General features: G+C 44.3%; 1 protein-coding gene across 1 annotated transcript; it reads right to left on the bottom strand.

The window, feature by feature from the left end:
* Nucleotides 1–1,424: 1,424 nt before the first annotated feature.
* On the bottom strand, nucleotides 1,425–15,244 carry si:ch211-204d2.4 (uncharacterized protein LOC100003662 homolog). Its single transcript, XM_037097296.1, has 12 exons — nucleotides 14,704–15,244; nucleotides 10,632–10,792; nucleotides 10,430–10,486; nucleotides 9,445–9,493; nucleotides 9,203–9,300; nucleotides 6,741–6,872; nucleotides 6,413–6,502; nucleotides 6,176–6,244; nucleotides 5,998–6,068; nucleotides 4,627–4,690; nucleotides 3,123–3,200; nucleotides 1,425–3,027 (listed from the first exon to the last, which is right to left on the bottom strand). Exons 2-12 carry the CDS (start codon nucleotides 10,770–10,772, stop codon nucleotides 2,581–2,583), a joined length of 1,296 nt encoding a protein of 431 aa, XP_036953191.1. The 5' UTR covers nucleotides 10,773–10,792; nucleotides 14,704–15,244; the 3' UTR covers nucleotides 1,425–2,580.
* Nucleotides 15,245–19,719: the final 4,475 nt, after the last annotated feature.

The raw sequence follows: 19,719 nt of genomic DNA on the forward strand, positions 1-19,719 counted from the left end.
GGTGGCGAGTGGAACAAGCTACTGCTAACATGAGCTGTTCAAAAACTTCCTTTTTAGTAACTCTGTGTACACAAACAATGTTGTCAGTGCTGGTGTTCATGTGTAGAGACCCTGGTGATGCTACCAGCAACGTTTCATGTTGTGTCGAGACTTCTTACTGTTGTAAAAATAGAGATTTTGATGCTATCGTAAAAGTGCCCGTAGCACTCCCATTGAAAATGAGTTTGACCTGAAAACGGAAATACGGTAAATCTTAAAAGTGCCTCTTTCGTCATAATTATGCTTTTACACGAAGGTGTGACTCAGATACATTCACAAATAAAGCCTCGGTTGCATTTTGGCGAGAGTTTCACTTTAATGCTTTTTTCTGGTTGTTCTTTGACAGTAATAACAAATCCTCAACGCTGTTTTGCTGCGAAGCCCCAACTACAAAACACAGGGTGGGCAGTGAGTAGATAATGACTAAGATTTCAATTTTGGGTGAACTTATCCTTTAACACATTTCCTTTAACGCTCCTGCCACATGCTCCCCTCAGCACCTAGAGGAGCTCCGTCTTTAACAGACTGAAAACTAATTTCCACACAGCTGACATTTCACAGGCTCTCGGGGCCTTTTTCCTACCTAGCGACGCAGTTTAAACTGTTCAGTGGAGACACTTCACCCTCGCCGGTCCTGCAGCCACGCAGCTGCACGAGGAGGGCGGAGAGGGAAGTGGACGGAGGTCAGGACGCGGTTGGAGGCGTTTTACCTAATGGACCTTTGCACTGGATGTGTGAAACACTTCACTTAACACAGCCTCGGGGCACTATTGGCATGTTCATGAGTGTGCGAGCATGTGTCTGAGGCGGACAGTGTTAAAGGTCAAATGTGTCGGCTGTGACCCTCTGCAGGCGTTTGGACAGTTTTACACTTTGGAACAAAAACAAAGAAAAGAAACTTTAAAAGCCACGTTTGGCATCGAAAGATAATTTAGAAAAGTCTTCCAAGAAAGTTTTTGTGTCGTGTTTAGTGTAAAATGTTGATTTACCCGTTGACCACTAGATGGCAGAGTGCTTTAGGGGAGAAAAGTATGAAGCCTGCATTTAATCTGATAAGTTGCATTGTGGGTAATGTAGGCGTACGTTTTTTGAAAAGGAGGAAGAACAATTGGATTAAGAAAGTTGATAAATCTCATCTTAAACATCCACAGAGTCCACGGTGTAATGCTTCACCAGTGGCTTGCTTTTCAAAACCTTGTGCCTAAATTACCCACAATGCAACGTTGCCCCTGTGTGACATCACTGCGGGCAATTAATCAGGTCCCACTCTGCTTCTTTTAAAGGCTTTATACTACTTATTCCACACATGCAGTCGAGCTCTCGCAGACCTGTAAACACACGTTAATGTGTAAAACTGCCGGAGAAGTAATCGAAAAGAATCCAAACAAAACAAAGAAAAGCATCCTTTAATGTACAAGCAAGAAAATTAACATTACACGCAGAGAAACGAGGGCACACAGCTTCAGAAAAAAAAGGAAACAGACACGAACAGGAACATGGTACCACGTCAGCGAGGCCTGGAGGAGAAACCTGAGGAGCGCTGAAACGACCGTCGTACAACATCGACACAAAGTGTCTGAAGGCATCGTATCAGGAAGGCTGCGACACAAACAAAACACAAGGAAAAAAACGAAAAAAGCAAAGTGCGGGAATTACAATTAAATTAACAGAAGTAGTGGCACAGTTTCCCCCCCAAACGTAACGACGCAGTTAGAAAAATCACATTTACACAAAAGCTGTGGACGCTGGCAGTAACAAGTACCATCCAAACACTGCTGCTGTATTATTTTTACGGTACCGCGTTTAAAAAAAGGAGTCAGTTTACTGACAAATGATCTTTTTTTTTTAAAAAAACCCTCCTGTTTAAAAAATATAGTCCGAACACTTAAAAACTTGCTGCTGACTCCACCGTCCTCTCCTTCATCTGTCAGTCAGTTGGCATGTGTACGTTTTTCTTGGTTTAATGACACCTGCAGGATTCTTTGCTCCCGTCAGAAACCCGATTAAATGTTACTAATGAATTGCTTGTTAATTTATTATAATCCAGAAAAGTTGATGTGAGGCTAATGTGCATCTCAGAAGGAAAAAAAAGAAGGTTAAAACACTGCTGGGCTCAAAAAGGAAATAAAAATATTTAGTGAACAAGAGTTTGATTATAAAAACGTCGGATACTGTGTTAAAAAAAAAAAAAAGACTTATTGATGAATACTTTAAGCAGGGAGGAAGGGTGAGCAGGAGCCGAGTGCAACGGATTGAAAGCATGTGCCATAATTTGTCTGCAGGAAACAATTAATAAAAAAAAAAAACGAGATTATTCAAGTTTTCTGAGGAAGTTGCACTAGAAACACTCTTCTTCACAGGCGCCCCTCGGTCCTCTTCCAGCTGGGTGCATCCTTCGACCAGCAGGGGGCCCCAAACTCACGCCGTGATATCGACGCAGACGTTCACAGTGTCACTTCATTAGCAGGGAATACTATTATTACCAGTCACATTCATTTGTTTTTTAAAGCAGGTACCAACACTCGACAGACTTCATTGAAACTAGACGTCAGTGGTCCGGATGCCGTCGTCATCCAGGCTGAAGGGGAAGCCGGTGTGCGGCTGAGGCTGTGAGCGGTGCCTCCGGCGCCCGCAGGCCACGTCGCCTGTGGCTGTAACAATCCCCAGTCCGCTGCTGGAAGTCGCTGGAGGCACGGTGGGGCAAGGGGCCGGGGTGGAGAGGGAGTTGGAGGAGGATGAGGTGGAGGAGGAGGTGGAGGAGGAGGAGAGGGAGGGCAGGGTGGGCACGGAGCTGAAGGCGCTGTCTTCATCCTCCGCGTCCAGGATGGAGGGCTCGCACGACGGGACGGGCATCCAGGGCTGCCAGCCGGGGGCCACGGAGCAGGACTTGACCAGCTGAGGTCTGCGCTCGTCGCCCTGCTGACCTCGAGACCCCAGAGAGGAATTGTGACTTTTATAGTACGAGGACGCACGTCTGAATGAGAAACCCTGCAACCAGAGAGAGACAAACATCTCATCAGTGTTTTTATTCTTTCTCCCAAGAACACAGAGACAGAAATGATCAACAGGGAGAGAACAGTTACCTTCGGAGGACCTCTGAAGTCCTGGATCTTCAGCTCGATGTCCCTGATCCAACCTTGCATCTCCTCTGGAGAGTCTGTCTGCAGAGAGGAAGCACCAGGAGATATAAAGCTTCGTACTGCTGCTGTAGTTCATCCTTCTCATCTGGAAACACTCCTTATTTTTCTTACTGTCAGCAAGTTTTCATCATGGGGAGTCTCACATGGTTGCCTTGAAAAAGCTCCCGAGTTCGCTGACGTACAGACTTATATTGGTTTACTGATTTATCTTTAATTAGCCAAGACTGTCACTGTGGCTGAAGGCGTCACTTCCACATTGTATCCCCATAAAAACAAGTTAAATCAGAATGTGTGTGAATACGACAGACATTTATTTATCCTTTATTTGAGCAGGACGACATCATGATGTTTAAGATGACATGATGTTTGTTTCCTAACAAAGTGTCAGGTTAAAGTGTTTCCAGTGTGTTTACTGGGATAATATCATGAATCAGAAATAATGCTGGGCAGGATAACTTCATCTAGCTGCTTCATATTACAAAGAAATATAATTACAAGGGAATGATGATTAATCTCCTGAGCAGCCAGATGTGAAGGCTGCACGTGCACTCGCTCGATGTGTGAAATGCAAATGTACTATTTACTCTTGTTTGGCTAATATTTGCCAAAACCTACAGAGAGTTCAGGAATATTACTGAGCCTCTTCTAAAAATAAGTATATATATATATATTTGTATTGCAGTAAAACATCAGCGTGAAATAACTGGCTCAGCTTTGAAAGAAGCAATAATACAGAATATCAGAGCCCGACTGATATATCAGCTGTTGTTGTTTCCGAGGTGATGATGACTTCAGGAGAAGAAATGTTTCATACTTTCTCCAACTGGAAAAGTCTTAAGTTTCTCAGCAAAAAAAAAAAAAAAAAAAAGCAAAACTTTGTGAAACTTTTGTGATATTAAACTAAACATTTGGACCGGTTGGTTGGACAGAACAAGCAGCCTTTGAGTAACAGTTACTGTTTTTAGCTGGAACAACAAATAACAAATTCATCTAATAAATAAAATGCTCATCAGCAGAGACGTGTGTGTCATAAAAATTCATTTCAATTCATTCAATTCATAAAAATCACTTTGGTTTCCGCTCTTAAACCATGGTGATGTTCTTCTTTCAATCTATTTCTGTTTACGTGTTGTTTCATGCTTCCTTTTTTTTATATCTTGCACAAACAGCACAAACACATCTGTGTCTCTCTCTCTCTCTCCCAGCGAGACCCCTGCCGTCTCCGTCAGCCGGTGTCCCGGGGGGAGGAGGGGAAGCTGGGCCGGATGTTATTGTTGGACGGCTGTGGCTGTTTCACAAAAACAAACTTTGTGTGCCACACATCAGCAGCAGAGCATTGACAGAAAAACAAGTCAACACGTCAGGACGGAGACACCTGGGAGCTCAGAGCCTCTCCGCTCTGACTAACACGTGAAACTGCCGCTGCCGATCGATCGGTTTAATGTACCTGAATGTAGAAGGTCCGGGAGCCGGTGATGATCTCAAACAGGTTGTCTCTCAGCAGGAGATCCCTGACGGACAAACACAGAGGAAACCATCAGACTGTTATCACAGCAGCTGAAGGGAAATGGTCTGCTGCAGATCCACTATCTGTCTTCTTATTTTCATTTCTGTGTTTGACCTCAAGTCAAATTGATTTTTTCTTTGTATGCTGACATCTCGAGATAACAAAGCACATATTTCTTGGTGGATGAAGTATTTCGTTGTCTCTATAAATCCAGCGAGATCGTCAAGCTGTTATCATGAGAAAACAAAAAATGCAGTTTCCTCAAAATGTCTGTCAGAGATCAGCAGAACCGTCCCAGACTGTAAAGATGGCGTCTTGACAACTGCAGCTACTGGATCAAGCTGAGAGTGTCTCACCGAGGGATTATTATTGATAAATGCATCAGACGGTGTTCAATCCTTCTTTAGTGCATACTCTCATATTAAATCACAAAACAACAAAACAAATTAAGCTCATAAATCTGTCAGGTATGTGTGTGTCATTTTCCTGTGATGAAAGATCTCATTAACTCGTCAAATAAGTTTTTTTTTTCCTCAAGCTAACGAGACAAATTGAGCCGTTATCTCAAGAAAACAACCTTTGCAATAATTAACTGTCGATCTCAAGATGACTGCACTGAAAGTTCAATTTATTTATTCAGCTGTCAATAAATAAAATAATCAAACCTTTTTATAGCCCAGCTTTAAAAATAAAAGAGGTCAGTCTAAAATCAGTCAGAACAGAGTGGAAGGTTTTCTTTAATCAGCGGGAAAATACAAGCATCTGTTCAGTCTGTGTGATTTCTCTTTAAAAAGTGGACACTACATTTATAATCGGAGGACTTCCTGAAGCTCTAATGGTTCGCTGTGATTGTGCAATGTCACAGCAGAAGGCCCAAATGAAAATAAAGTTCGTTTGAGGTTTCTAGGAAAAAAAAAAAAGATTGCTAAAGAAGAGAAGCTCTCTTGGCCCGTCTGCTCGTACCTTTGAGACGCTCTCTAACTTCAGACCGCCAGTTTTCCATCTACTGTCGAGTCTTTGCACAGAGCCAGACATCGATATGATCACAGATTTGATAGATTACAAGTGAGGAAACAACATCTGTGCAACACGAGTCGACTCCATCCCTTACTGAACGAAATAATACTGAGAATGTCTGAATACCTTTAATATATCAACGGGAACCTATTTTTTAATTTTAATAGTATGCTGTTGATCATCTGATCTGTTCTCGTCAGAATATTCGTATGTTTACATCTGAACTAGAGAGAAAAGACGGAGGAAAAGTCAAATGGTGGAAGAATCTGAGTCAGCGATTGACATTCGACTCACCCCGACTTGACGAGACACTCGTGGACCTTCTGAATGTCCCTTAGTGGAATAGCTCGGAGAGGCTCCTTATCCTGGGACACACACACACACACACACACATTTCAGACATGGATGGACAACAGTCACAGAAAATAAACATCACCATGTGAGAGACAACACGACTCGTCCAGCTCCTCACCGTCTCAGACTTGTAGTAACTGACTGCGTTGTCATCCAGGGTGAAAAACCTCCTCTTCCAGCTCTTCCTCTGAAACACACACACACACACACACACACACACACACACACACACACACACACACACACACACACACACACACACCACATTTCAGTTTCCACATGCAGCTTTTCCTTTTTCTTTTTTCTTTTTTAATTCAAGTACAGTGAATCAGCTGTTAGCAGCTGGTTAACTCACCACATTTCCCTGTTTGACACAGTAACCACACCTCAGCGCGCCCGGCCTGCTGCCCTTCCTCTCTCTGCCGTCTGTGTCTTCACCCTCATTCTGAAACATTTCATCATAACCGTCCTCATTATCACCATAACGATCGCAAACCGCCATCTTCTCAATGTTGCACTTTACACACGCAGGGTGGTTTTTGAATGACGGAGGCAGAAGCGTGCTATGTTTAACTTTTAACAGATCACAAGCTATTTTCATTCACACAGATCCTGCCCGCCAGCGCAGTCGGTGTCAGCACTGCCATCGTAACCATGGTAACCACAGCTTCCTGTGACATTACCTGGATGGGAGTGTGCACGACCACGCCACCGATGATCTCCGCCTTGTAGGCCTGCTGCCTCTTCCCTCTCTGAGTGTCGTTGATTACTGCGGTCACGTCGGACCGCGGATGTGCCGGGCCGGGTTTGGGAACCTGTCAGCAGAGAGACAGAGAGGATCACATCAACAAGCAGAGAGAAGAGGGTCACGTTTGCACCTCCACACATTATTTTTGTCATTCCTGCTACACACTGTGTCTTGAGCACTCTGTTTAAGCTACAGAGTGAGACCTCTTTCCTCCGTTCACTCTTTGGCGAGCGTGCCGAGCGAGGTAGTGCGATCCAAAATAACACCCCTACAGCATCATTTAATCCTCGTCACTAGTTTATCACAGCTGCTCTGTTGTTGTTAGCAGTGCTGGCTCAGGCGTGTGTGAACTGACCAATCAGAGCAGACTGGGCATTCAGGAGGGAGGGGCTTAAAGAGACAGGAGCTCTGACACAGCAGCACCGGACAGTTGAGTAAAACGGACATGTTTCTGCAGCATTAAAGCACGTAAAGCTATTCTAGAAGTAACCTTAAATGAAACTGTAAACATGAAACATGTCAGTAATGCGTCTCCTTTAAAGTAAATGTTGGCCAGGGGTGCAAACTGAAGGTCAGATGGCTGCTTTCCTTCTTCCTGCCTCTGCAGTTGGTGCACTTCTTTAAAGTTTTGTAACTGCATCGTGCACATTAGTGACAAATATCTGATGCAGATGACTGATAGACACTTATAAACACAAAATGACTTCTGTGGTCATTCTCACTTCACCCGCAAGCACATTCTGCCATGATGACACAAACACACACACACGCAAAATCAAAGATAACAAAGGTAACAACTATCATAGAAATATCATGTGGGGTTTCATCTTCTGTAAATAACTGAATGCGATACTCGTTAATCAGTGCTCTGCTTTCATTCTGATATTCACCTCAGGTCTATTCTGCTTTAGGAAGTTTTTTTTTTTTTTTTTTAAACACAAGCGTTCATTGAGGCCACGGTGGCTCAGAAAAAGGCGGCAGAAGAGGCCTCCCCTCGAAGGGGGAAGTGAGAGAACAGTGCGGCGCTGCTTCCTGTGTCGGTGTGCAGGTGAGAGAAGAAGAAGAAGAAGAAGAAGAAGAAGAAGAAGAAGAAGAAGAAGAAGAAGAAGAAGAAGAAGAAGAAGAAGAGAGACGCTCTTCTGTCATCTGCCGACATGACAGATGTGGCCGTCATCTCGCGGACACACACACAAATGAAATGCAAATGCTCCGAGTGAATGTGCGTCTCATGTTCGCGGACGCACTCAATGGTTTTTTTTTTGACACCTCGACCACAGTGACGTCTGTGCCAACAGTCACATTCATGCACATTCACAATTTCCTCATTCGGCAAGTGTGTGAGGGGTATGTGTGGCCGATGAATCACTCACTGCTTTGTTTGCTCTTGTACTTCTGTCTTCTGTCTGTTTATGTATTTACTGCATTATATGTATTTTTTTTTCTTTTCCTGCAGCAGAAAATCTCCCACGGGACAAAATAAATGAATCTTGAATCATTTGCCCCCGCCCGGACCAAACTGGTTTCAGTCTCATCACCGCAAACTGGAGCTTCCTGTCAAATCCCTTATCAATAACTGCTACGTTGGGCTATTTTCTAACCACACATGTGACAAAAGGTGTCAGTTTCTCATCATCTCTTTGTTGTTATCGGCTTTATCTCTGCTGTTGATACCATGCAGCAAGGTTTGAAAAGCAATTTTATCATTTAATAACGTCACAACTTCACAAAATTGCAGGAGGTTGATCTGCGAGTCGCTGCAGCAGCTTTGAGATATATTTAGCTGCGTTGGACTGAGCGTACGAGAAGTCGTTGGCTCCGTGTGACATCCAGACATCGCTGCATGACTTTTTTATTTTAAAGATTTACTATCTGCTGTTATGATAAAATGATTTGCTGCTGACACTAATGTACAGTAGGATCCAAAAGTCTTGAGATCTCCAAAAGTCTTCGATCTTCTGTTGTTTATTTTGCAAAGTCGTCTCTCCGTCTCTCGGGGGAACTAAGCTTGAAGTATTGATCTTGTGTGGCCACTTTTGGTTTCATGCTTTGGATGCAACTCATCCAGATTCTCCAAAGTGTTGTAGAGTTTGAAGCTGATGCTGAGAGAGACCTCCTCCCCGATTGTTCTCGAGACGAACAGCCAGACAGAGATTCTCTGCTTTTATATCTGGATTTATCATCCTCATTTAACACATGATGACATTACTGTGTTTTCTTTAAACGTCTCTGAATCCTCAAACTTTGATTATGTAAAAAAAATATCATAGATTTTCGAGGTGGCCTCAGACTTTTGGACTTCTCTACATTTGTTATACTGCGTGTTCTGTACTTCTGCTTCTTCAATAAAGTCAAATCAATTCATCGATCAGCGTCTGAACACGTGTGTGCTGCACTCACAGTGATCTTGCTGGCCTTGTTGAGAGCAGCCACCCACTCGCTCATGTCAGTCGCATCGTTGGCTTGGAGGAAGTACCGCCGAGAGACGGCATTGATGACTGCAGAAATAGAAATTGATTCCATGAATTTCCACAATAACCACATTATCACATTTAATCACATGCTTAAAATAAAATTAACACCGCTGTGGCCGGCTGCATGAGCGTGACTCAGCGTTGCGCCCCCTCCCCGGATAAACTCACCGAAGCAGAACTCTGTCTTCGGCTTTTGCTTCACTGTCGCTTCACTCACCTGAGGAGAGGAAGGAGGAGAAGAGAGGTGATGAAAGGAGGAGAGAGGAGGCAAAGGAAGAGGAGGGAGGACACAGAAGGAAACAAGAGAGGAGATAGAAGGAAAAAAGAAGAGACACAAGGAGAGGAGAGAGAAAACAAAAAGAAAACAGAGGGGACAGAAGAGAAGGAAGGAGGAGACAGAAGGGAAAAGGAGAGAGGGGACAGGAGGAGATAGGAAAGGAGACAAGAGGGAAAAAAAGGAGACACGAGGAGAGGAGAAAAAACAAAAGGAGATAAAAGAGACAAAAGAAAAGTGGGGAGAAAGGAGACAGAAGGAGTCAAGAGAGGAGAAAAAGGGAAAGAAGGAGGGACAAAACAAAAGGAGATAAAAGCAAAGACGAGCAGATGAAAAGTAGAGAGAGGAGACAAAAGGAGGAGGGAGGAAACACAAGGAGACGAGGGAGGAGACGAAAGAGGAGACACAGGGAGACGAGAGATTGGAGAAGAGGGGATGAAACAAAAGTAAAAGAGGAGAAAGAAGGAGAACACACTTGTTGACAAAGGTAAGAGAGAGAGAGAGACGAGGAGACAAAGGGAGACGGGGCAAACAGAGAGGAGAAATATTTCATATCTTCAGCGTCTCCTCGGCTCGGAGTGTCCGGGGAGGAGCTGTCAGCGCTGCAGAGCACTGAAGCCAGATGTCATTATCTGTGGTGAGCTCAGCGAGCGCGCTGACATCTGGAAAACTTCACAAAGTCTGCTGCTGCATGTGACCGTTGACTAGAAACACAGATAACTCCCACCGGAGGAGGATATCTGCGCGCTCGATTTGCATGTTTCTATTTGCGTGCGCTCTGTGAATTCCTGCGTCCACGCCGCGGACATGCTGGTAGTTACACGGGACATTATGTAACTACAGAACCGCAGCGCGGCGAGGTGACGGGCGGCGGTTTACCTTGGAGATGTAGGTTAGTTTCAGGCTGCCAACAAAACTGGCTCCACTCTGCAGGTTCTGCATGCAAGAGAAACACAAACACACAGACTCATCATTGGCTCAGAGTCCAAGGTTACGCTGCTCCTATTGGTCAACTTCACTCAAACAATGTTTGCTGAAAAAAGCCAGTGTCATGCACTGTACGTGTGTGTGTGTGCAGCACCTGAGGGTTGTCCATATACCACAGCAGAGAATTTCCCTGCGTGTCGAGGATGAAGTATCGCCTCTGGAAGCGGCAGCTGTTCTCCTTCTCCTCGATGTCCAGGAAGCCGCATACACGGTTCAGCCGGTCCACGTACGGCATGCTGCTGCTATCACATATCACTGGAGACGCACAGATGGACAACAGGAGGCCGAATGTAAAGAGAGCAGCAGACTCGTGGGACAGACGGGCAGATGTGGAGGATAAACCGCCTTTCATTTCATGTTCGAACACTCAAACACACACACACACACACAGAGGAAAGGGAAGAAAGAGACCCGCTTGCACTCAGCAGTTTTTCATGTGACGTGATTGAGGCTGAGCAGCAAACCCCGAAGCCCGAGGCTGAGCTGAGGCCCTCCACCACAGCCAAAAATTACAGACTGCACTCAAGATCTGCACACACGCACATTTCCACTGGCCAGAGAAGAGAGGGAGGGAGGAAAAAGAGGAGAGGAGTGGGGAGAGAGAGAGGGAGAGAGATGCATTCATTGAGATGATGCCATGCGTGTGAGTCACTGAGCTGCTGACAGACTGAACGATAGCTGCGACCGTCATTCAGCTCAGACGCTCAGGTATGCTGATGACATCTCGATAGCTTTTTATTTATTTTTTTTTTTTTGCTTTCCAAGATAACTTTATCCCTGGCAGACATCTGAACATAAAAGTGTTTTTTTTTTTTTTTTCTGACTTCTGGCAAATAATCTCGCCCTCTTTATGAACTCGCAGTCGCTTCTGTTGCATCTCTGCAGGATTAAATAAGAAATAAGATGCAGTGAATACAGATGTTCGTCTTCATTAAAACTTCACTTGAATTTACACCAAAAATAAAATTAAAAAAGGACTCAAGTGCAACCTCACCACAAAAGGTAACATGTTGGCTAACCAGGCGAACATCTGTGACCCATTTCCTCTCTCATGAGAGCAAAAAAAAACAAATTACAAAATAAGTGACAGTCAAAATAAAATATACCGAATGACCGAGACCTCTGCCAGTGTTTTTATAGGAGCGTCTTGGCCCTCAAACTCCTTCTGGAGATGGAAAAAAAACCATCACAATTTCCATGAAAACATTCACACTCAAAAAGGGACAAACAGATAAACACCAGACACTGAGGCGGCATCTTTACCTCCCGTGGCGCTATTTTTAGACCGATGGCGAGAAAAATACCTCATTTTGAAACTGCTTTCATGAAATTCGGTGAGCTGATGATGCATCACTTGTGCAACATTTTTCGCCGCAGGCACAGCGATGCCACTTTACTGCAGAGAGTCTCGGGTGTAATGGAAAAAAAATAAAAATAAAATAAATCAGATGATGCCACACAGATACCGACACTCAGACTGGCACATCCCACACACACACACACACACACATCAGAGAACATCTGGAATATCCATCACAGACTGAAGCAGCGAAACTTTAAACCGTCTTTGCGCGCGTTAATATGAGATTTGACATTAGAGTGTTGTACATGTGATGGGAGAGAACACAGTGTTCAGATCACAGCCCTGATATCAGTGTTGGTGCCTTCTGACCACATCCAGGGCAGCGAAGTGAAACCCACCTACACACAGTTTACACATCTGCTTTTATCGGTGTTACCTCTTTCCTGATTAACACAAACGGAGTCAAACAAACCTTGTTGCGTTCTAGCAAATTCTAACAAAAGACATAAAAAACAAAAGAACGCGCCGAGATGTCTGGAGCTCGGTGGGTTCATCTTTACGTTAGACCCCAGTTGGTTAAATCCAGTGGCGGTTCTGGACCAGTTTGAACGAGGGGGGGGCCAGGTTGGAACCGGGTTTTTTTTGTTAGAGGGGCGATTCAACGCGGGAAAAAAGACAAATCCTTCAATCAAACACGGGATGAATGGGACGTTTACAATTTCAACACTTGTGACTGGGTAGTAAACTGCTGAGACACTTTGTTTCCACCTTTTCCTTCAGTACAAAATCACTGCAAGAAGTCTGTCATTGTATTATTGATGCAGACTTCTGGACTCAGAGTTTCGGGGGCGCTGGGTCCTGTTGGCCCCCCCACCAGAACCGCCACTGGGGAAATCTATTTCAAACACCTTCCTGTTCATGTTCACAACATCTCTACACGCCCCATATTTTAGGAGACTGTACAAAAGTTATCAGGGAGGATTGTGTGCATTTTCTTTGTCTCATCCCACTCATATCTCATTTCATCTGCTGCCGGGTTTTGTTCTGCTCCAGCGAGGAACCCGTTTCACTGTGCTGCCTGAAGGATTCTTCTTCTTCGTATGAAATGTGGTTGTTTGTGTGATACGAGACGATATTTGTCCAACACAGGCATGCTGTGGGAATTTCAAAATAAAGGCGTAGCTTAGGGATGGCGGCGATACGAATCGATGTTTTCGCTTCGCATCGGTGCTACTGGATCGTTGATCGCTGGACCGATATAATCCGGATCGGTGCATCGTCACACCCGCAATCTTGATGTTGAATTTCTTTTCCAAGTCACTGAGAGAGTCTGTTGAAAGCTTTAAGATAAAAGCTGTGACCATCGCCTGCAGTCATCGCATGTTTCATGATGCAACGTCTTAATTTGGAAAGTGAAATAAGAAAGTGAAACAGGCGAGTGGAGGCAGGACGAGTGAACCAGCTACACTTCCATCATTACTAATCTTATATTATTCATTTAACTCACTTTGATGGTTATTTGTGGACATTAAAATGTTGAAAATACTTCTTTAATACAAGCTGTCATCGTTGATTCTGTGTTTGAGTCGTCTTTTTAGTAATAATTAAGTAAATTGTTTATTTAATGAAAAGCCTCACTCTGTATGTAGCTCAGTAAAAAGTGCAATATCTTATTATACGAGTACAATCTTTACTTTACGTGAGTATTCACATCTTGTGCCACTAAACTTCCACTTCACTACAATTTGGAGGCAAATACTGAACTTTTGACTTTGTCACTTTGCAGCCTGTCTGCCGCAGCTCAGGTAACACACAGAATATTTACGTCATGGCTGCACAATTAACCGCAAAAATAATCAAAGTCAGTCTGACTGAGTGAAACATCCTGCTGTTATCTTATAAAAAAGGTAAAGTGTGTCGCATGTTGTCGCTCTGGCCCACAAACCTCGTTCTCCAGATGTAATGAGACATGTCTGTTGCCACATCGTCATGATTTTACTGGGGGGTTTTTTCCCAATAACACGACGTAATCAGCGATAATAATCGTGAATTGTATCGCAATATCTGTCGAAATAATCTGTGTAAAATGTACTTTTATGTGTACGTTTGATACTGTGGCAAATAAACTGAGGATAGTTGTTGTTGTTGTATAAATTAGAGAATCTGTTGAAATAATATAGAAGTTAAAAGAAGAAAAGTGAGAACGGAAGACAAGTTTTACCTCGACCAGCTCCTCTTCTGTCACTCATTCATTCATGTAGACTTAATATCAGATACTGTAATACTTTTACTCGAGTACTGTACTTATATGTGACTTTAACTTTAATCAAATTAATATTTCAGCATTGATATCTTTAATTTTACTCACACAGGACTTTGAGATGCTCTTAAAACTCTGCATGAGACAGACTAAGTTGAATTAAACCTTAAAGTTTGCAATAAAACTGAATATCTTACAAAAAAAAAAAAAAAAGAAGCAGTTTGTAGAAGAGACTTTGTTCTCTGGACTCTTTTCTGTCGACAGCTGGATGTTCTCACTGTTGCACCACATCAGCAGACACGAGTCTCAAACCGCTGGATGATTTTTAGAAAAAAAAAAGTTTCGAAGAGCAGAGACAGAAAGTTTTAAAAATATGATGTGGGGGTGGAAGAAGAGAAAAAAAAAATAGCTCAGCGACACCTGACGGATTAGTTCAACTCAGATGATCCGCACTGACTCACCGGGTCCCAACGAGTCCTCGGCCCTGCCACACCTACTGTACAGCACACACACACACACACACACACACACGGAGACATGAGGCAACACACACACACACACACACACACTCACTCACAGAGCCACTGTCGACTGACTACTCACCCTGCTGTGGAGAGTCAGTGTGCGCCACAGCCAGCGCCCCGCGCAGCGCCGCAGCGGCAGACAGCAGAGAGTCGAGTCCGGACGGCGGTCCGGATCATAGTCAGCTAAAAAAGTCCGAGCAACTTCCACAATCAGCGCGCATTAACGAGGCCGGCGTGCAGCCTCACTCCCACACTCCCGTCTGTTTGTTTGTGTGATCGGATTACAGCAGACTTGTCTTTTTTCCGGGTTGGTCGTTTCGGGTTATTAGAATAAACCAGCCCCGGATGTGATCTACGCGTCCTGTCTGCTCCGGCCGGGTCCTCCTCCTCCTCCTCCTCCTCCTCCTCCTCCTCCTCTCAGATCAGAAGAGGAACTAAACAGAAGCCTTATTTATGTTTTATTTCAGGCAGGAGAGGCGACGCAGCTTCTTTACATTTATTTCTGACCCTGCGCAGTAACTTTTGCGCGCATGTCGCCTCCTGCTCGTCTCTCCAGTCAAACACACACACGCACGCGCGCGCGCGCGCAGAAACACACTTGAGCTGAATCCACTTCATATAAACGAGCTGGTACCAAAAAAAAAAAAGCGCTGAAGTGGTGTCAGACTGGACGAGCAGGATCACGGTGAAGAATAGCGTCATTCATTCAGCTGTCAGGGAGGTGACAGCAGCCAAACAGAAGCACTTCCTGCAATTAAAGAGGTCACGTGGTGCTGGATCAGGCTCATATGTTTTATTCTGGGGATCCAGTAGAACAGGTTCAAATACTTTAAATACAAAAATAAAACAGATAATTTGTCTCATATGGTTCATTTCTGCAGAATCATTTTCACACCCTGAGTGTTGAACGCTGTGAGGGCCGACATGCTCAAACTGCCTGGTGGCAAACGTGGGCTCGCCAAACCCAAGTCCCTTAAGCTCGGTACCTATGGAGGGACAGTCCTGCCTGTAGACGCTCGGCCCGTCCAGTCGTCCAGGACGCAGCTGTCAGCTGAAGGAGTTGGTTTGTTTAACGGGGAAAGTACAGTTATCGATCCGCTCAGCGCTCATCAGCTTCAAACACACACAGTGCACCAGTATAAATGCCTACATGCCGTCATAAATCAGCCTAAACTGCTGACTGCTGCTACCTGCTAACTCATTAGCTCTGTTAGCCGTGCAGCTAGCTAATTGGCTAGCTGATTAGCAACTTCAATCGAACTCAGTTTCTTTGCAACGCGATAACATCGTCGTCTTGATATCAGAACTTTTATTTCTTATATTCTGTTTGTTGATCTATGAATGTTTTCAACTCACATTCTTCTGTGTTGCATCTTTAAGTGTAAAAAACAATACAAAAAAACCCCCAGAATATAGTAAATATGCAGCTAAAAAAGCAGGGATAGTAATAAAAAAATTACCATTTACTGTGAATCAGGCATTGCTTGTAATTGTTGTACCACAACTTTCTTTACAGTGTCGTCAGTTGTGTGCGGTGGAGAAATACTGGATCAATTTGTATATTTTTGTTTTAAGCATAAAAACATCTTACAAAAATACAACAAGGATTCAAACTGTGTTATGGAGGAATTTCATCTTAAAACACAAGATAAGATTCATTATGATTAACTCGCCCTCCTGATAATCAACACATCCAATAAAATCATAAAACCTGTCTTGCCAACATTCACACTGTAAATGTGCCTTTACTTGAAGAATAGAATCGCTAGCTGCACAGCTAACTGAGCTAACTAGCCAGCAGCTACCAGCAGTTAGCTGTTCTGTGACCTGCTGCCTCCCTTTTTGTTTGGAGTATGAACTCGACAGGCGGCTCAAACATCGCACCTTTTTGTTTTTACGTAAAAAAAAAATCACCCTGTTCAAAATCTTCTCTGCGATTCTTTGGCTCAGTTTTAACGCAGTGAGCTGAGAGCGTCAGCCGTGACGAATACTACAAAGCAACACATCAGACGAATGTGAGTATCATCTCACCATCAGAGAGAAGAAACCTGATGGGTGTTACAACAGACGCAACATGTTACACAAAGGTGACAGTAGCAGACGTGCTGGTGGTGCTGAGTCTGTCACCTTTGTGAGTAAATATCTGCATTTACAGGAATTATTGTTTTTTGTTTTTTTTCTCTTAGTCAAATTTGTGGCCGGTTCAAGAGGAAGTGGTTGCACGTCATATGACCTGCATGAGGAGGGAGACTTACCTCGCTGATTTCATATCCTGTGGCGACTGCGCAGGATTCGACTCACACAGCTGCAAGAAGGAAGTCTTGAAGTTTCCACGTACGCCCCTGTTCTCTGCTGTTTTCTCTTTCTCTCTGCGCGTCTTCACAATCAGGGGGGCATCGACACCAACACATATTCCTCCTCTCTGGCTTTTAAAAAGGTCAAGTGTGGGGTGTCAAATGTCAAGGTGATCTTACCCACACAACACAACACGCACACAAAAATAAGGGTGTGATTGTATCTTTATTCAGACTAGCTTGCATGCACAACGAAAACAAACAACTGAAGCACTAAACAAGTCACGATTACAACATTTTGCAACAATTGCGGTGTTAAAATGCTCAGTAGGCTTTTTGCACTCAGCTTCCTACTGAGGAAGCACCTACCGAAAAACCACACCCGAGTCCCACCAGCTCCACCAACACTGGGTGAGCGCACTTCACTTTGTACACATTTCTTCACCACAAACACTCTCAGGTTCACAGGTCGCCTGTGAGCTGAAAGTGAACAAACCACTAAAAGACAGTGAGGTTGCTATTCAGGTCAATAAAAGGCGTTGAGTAGAAACTTTGCATTCATGAGACAGAAAACACACACTTTTCTTGTCTTAAACCACTTGAAAATCTCTCCGCCATGTGAATCCTTTACTTTGTAAACCTAGTTTATAAATCTCAAACAGACAACATAGACGACTGGATTGAACAGACAAGATGGGGGAGGAAGGGAGGGCGATGGATGTGGAGGAGGCGTTCACATCTGACTGAAGGCCACGCGCAGCAGCAGGGCAGCGACCAGCAGGACCGGACTGGAGGCCAGGGCCCCTACACCGCTGTGGTTGTGGTGGTGGTCCCCGTGGCTGTGGCTCTTGTGGGGCCCGTTACAGTCGTCGCCGAAACAGCATTCCATCTTGGCCCCGGAGTGGCCGCCGTGGGCCTTGTCGCAGAAACCCTTGTACGTGCACGACTTCATCACGGTGTCTGGAAATGAGAGCGGAGACAGAGGAGGGGACGCGTGATGCCGGCAAGACGTTCACGGTTTGAATCGCTTTGAAGTGATTGAAGGCTGAGTGCTAACTTGGTATGAAGCTCTGAACCCGATGAACTCCCTCCCACACTCTCACTCTTCTCTCTCTCGCTCACACACACACACATATGGGCATACAGAGGTCTGTGGTTATCCTAAAACTACCGGGATGACATCCAGAAACCTCAAATGACGAGAGGCTGGCTTTATAATCTCACACACACACATCCGCACACACATAAACAAACAGACAGCGACACGTCTCCTGTAAATCATCTTCTCTGACGATGGAAACATGTGAGCACTGTTTTAACGGCTTCCTCGCAGGAGCTGTCGGTGTTATGCTGACCTCTAGTGAAGCTTAACAACACTGGATTCAACCAAATCTGACCTGTGTTTTACATGTTTTTCTTCAGGATTTGTGTGCGTGTGTGTGTGTGTGTTCACTCACTGGGTCCTGTGATGGTGGAGCAGGCGTCGGCGTACTGAGGGCAGGAGGTGGAGCCCTGACGGTTACAGTCCTCTTCATTGGACGCCACACATGTGTGACACTTCAGGGCCTGGCCTTGGCAGACGGAACAAGACAGAACACCTGACATGAGATTAAGCATGTAGTGTATTCACAGGCAGGTGTGCACAATCAGACACACACACACACACTTGCTGGTACGTCGAGGCTCAGATTCATGACTCTTTGCACGCAATCAGAGCTGCAATCTGTGACAAGAACCTGTTAGATTTGGCAGGAATTAAAGGGAAACTCCAACAATTCTGCACATGAAAGTGCAACTGCATGTGTGAAAGCAGTAGGAAGCTGTGTGTCATCTGATAAATATTCTCCAGTGACGTCACTTGGTGGCCAGGCTGCATTGTGGGTAATGAAGGCCGGGTTGGGAGGGCTACTTTGAAAATGTATTCCAATACAGCCTGTTAAATCTAATCTAATCACAATATCAAAGTAATCTAACTTTTCATTACTTTACCTCAATAGCAAGTATTTATTCTTGATTAGTTTCACTCTCAAACAGAGTGATTTGTTTTATAATTGAACCCTGTCAGTATCTTTTATCTGTAACTTCACTGGAATAAAATTTCCCTTTTTTCTTGGCATCCTAAGCACATAATCCCATTACTTGTATCCTGTTATTCCCCCATTCTGAAGGTGAGCACTCCATTACCCACAATGCAGCTCAGTCATCGAGTGACATCACTGGAGCCAATTTATCAGATTACACGCAGCTTCCTCTGGAGCCACAAAAAGCATCATACTACTTTTGTTTTTTTTGTTTTTTTGTTTCCCCCACAAACGCGGCAGTTCTCCCTGAAAACACACCTTGATGTGGGAAATTGGTGGAGCGACCCTTTAAGTTTTATCCAGTATGCAGTCTGAATTTACACACGTGTCATTCGAATCTTGTGTTATATGGACGATATCACAGCAAAAACATTCAAGAAAAAGTAAAATGAATCCTCCAAGTTCTTCTTCAAGTACAGAAGCGATCCAGGCTCCTGTGACTCCTTCCAGCTGCTAATCAACTCAATCCTTCTGCTGCTGCTGAAAAAAAAAACCTCCCAAAATCCAGTTTTGTTGGAGATTGTTGAAAAACTTACTGTAGCAGGCCAGAGAGACGAACAGCAGCAGGACGAGAAGAGTCTTCATGGCTTTAAGATGGCTGATGGGTCACTGTGTCTTCAGGAGTCCAGAGGGAGAGTGGATGAGCTGAGAGGAGGCTCTGATGGAGGCAACATCGGGGGGTTGTCTGAAGGCATTAAGGTCTTATCTCTGTAATCTGCA

This window comes from Acanthopagrus latus, chromosome 5, assembly GCF_904848185.1.
Source record: "Acanthopagrus latus isolate v.2019 chromosome 5, fAcaLat1.1, whole genome shotgun sequence".
NCBI lineage: Eukaryota > Metazoa > Chordata > Actinopteri > Spariformes > Sparidae > Acanthopagrus > Acanthopagrus latus.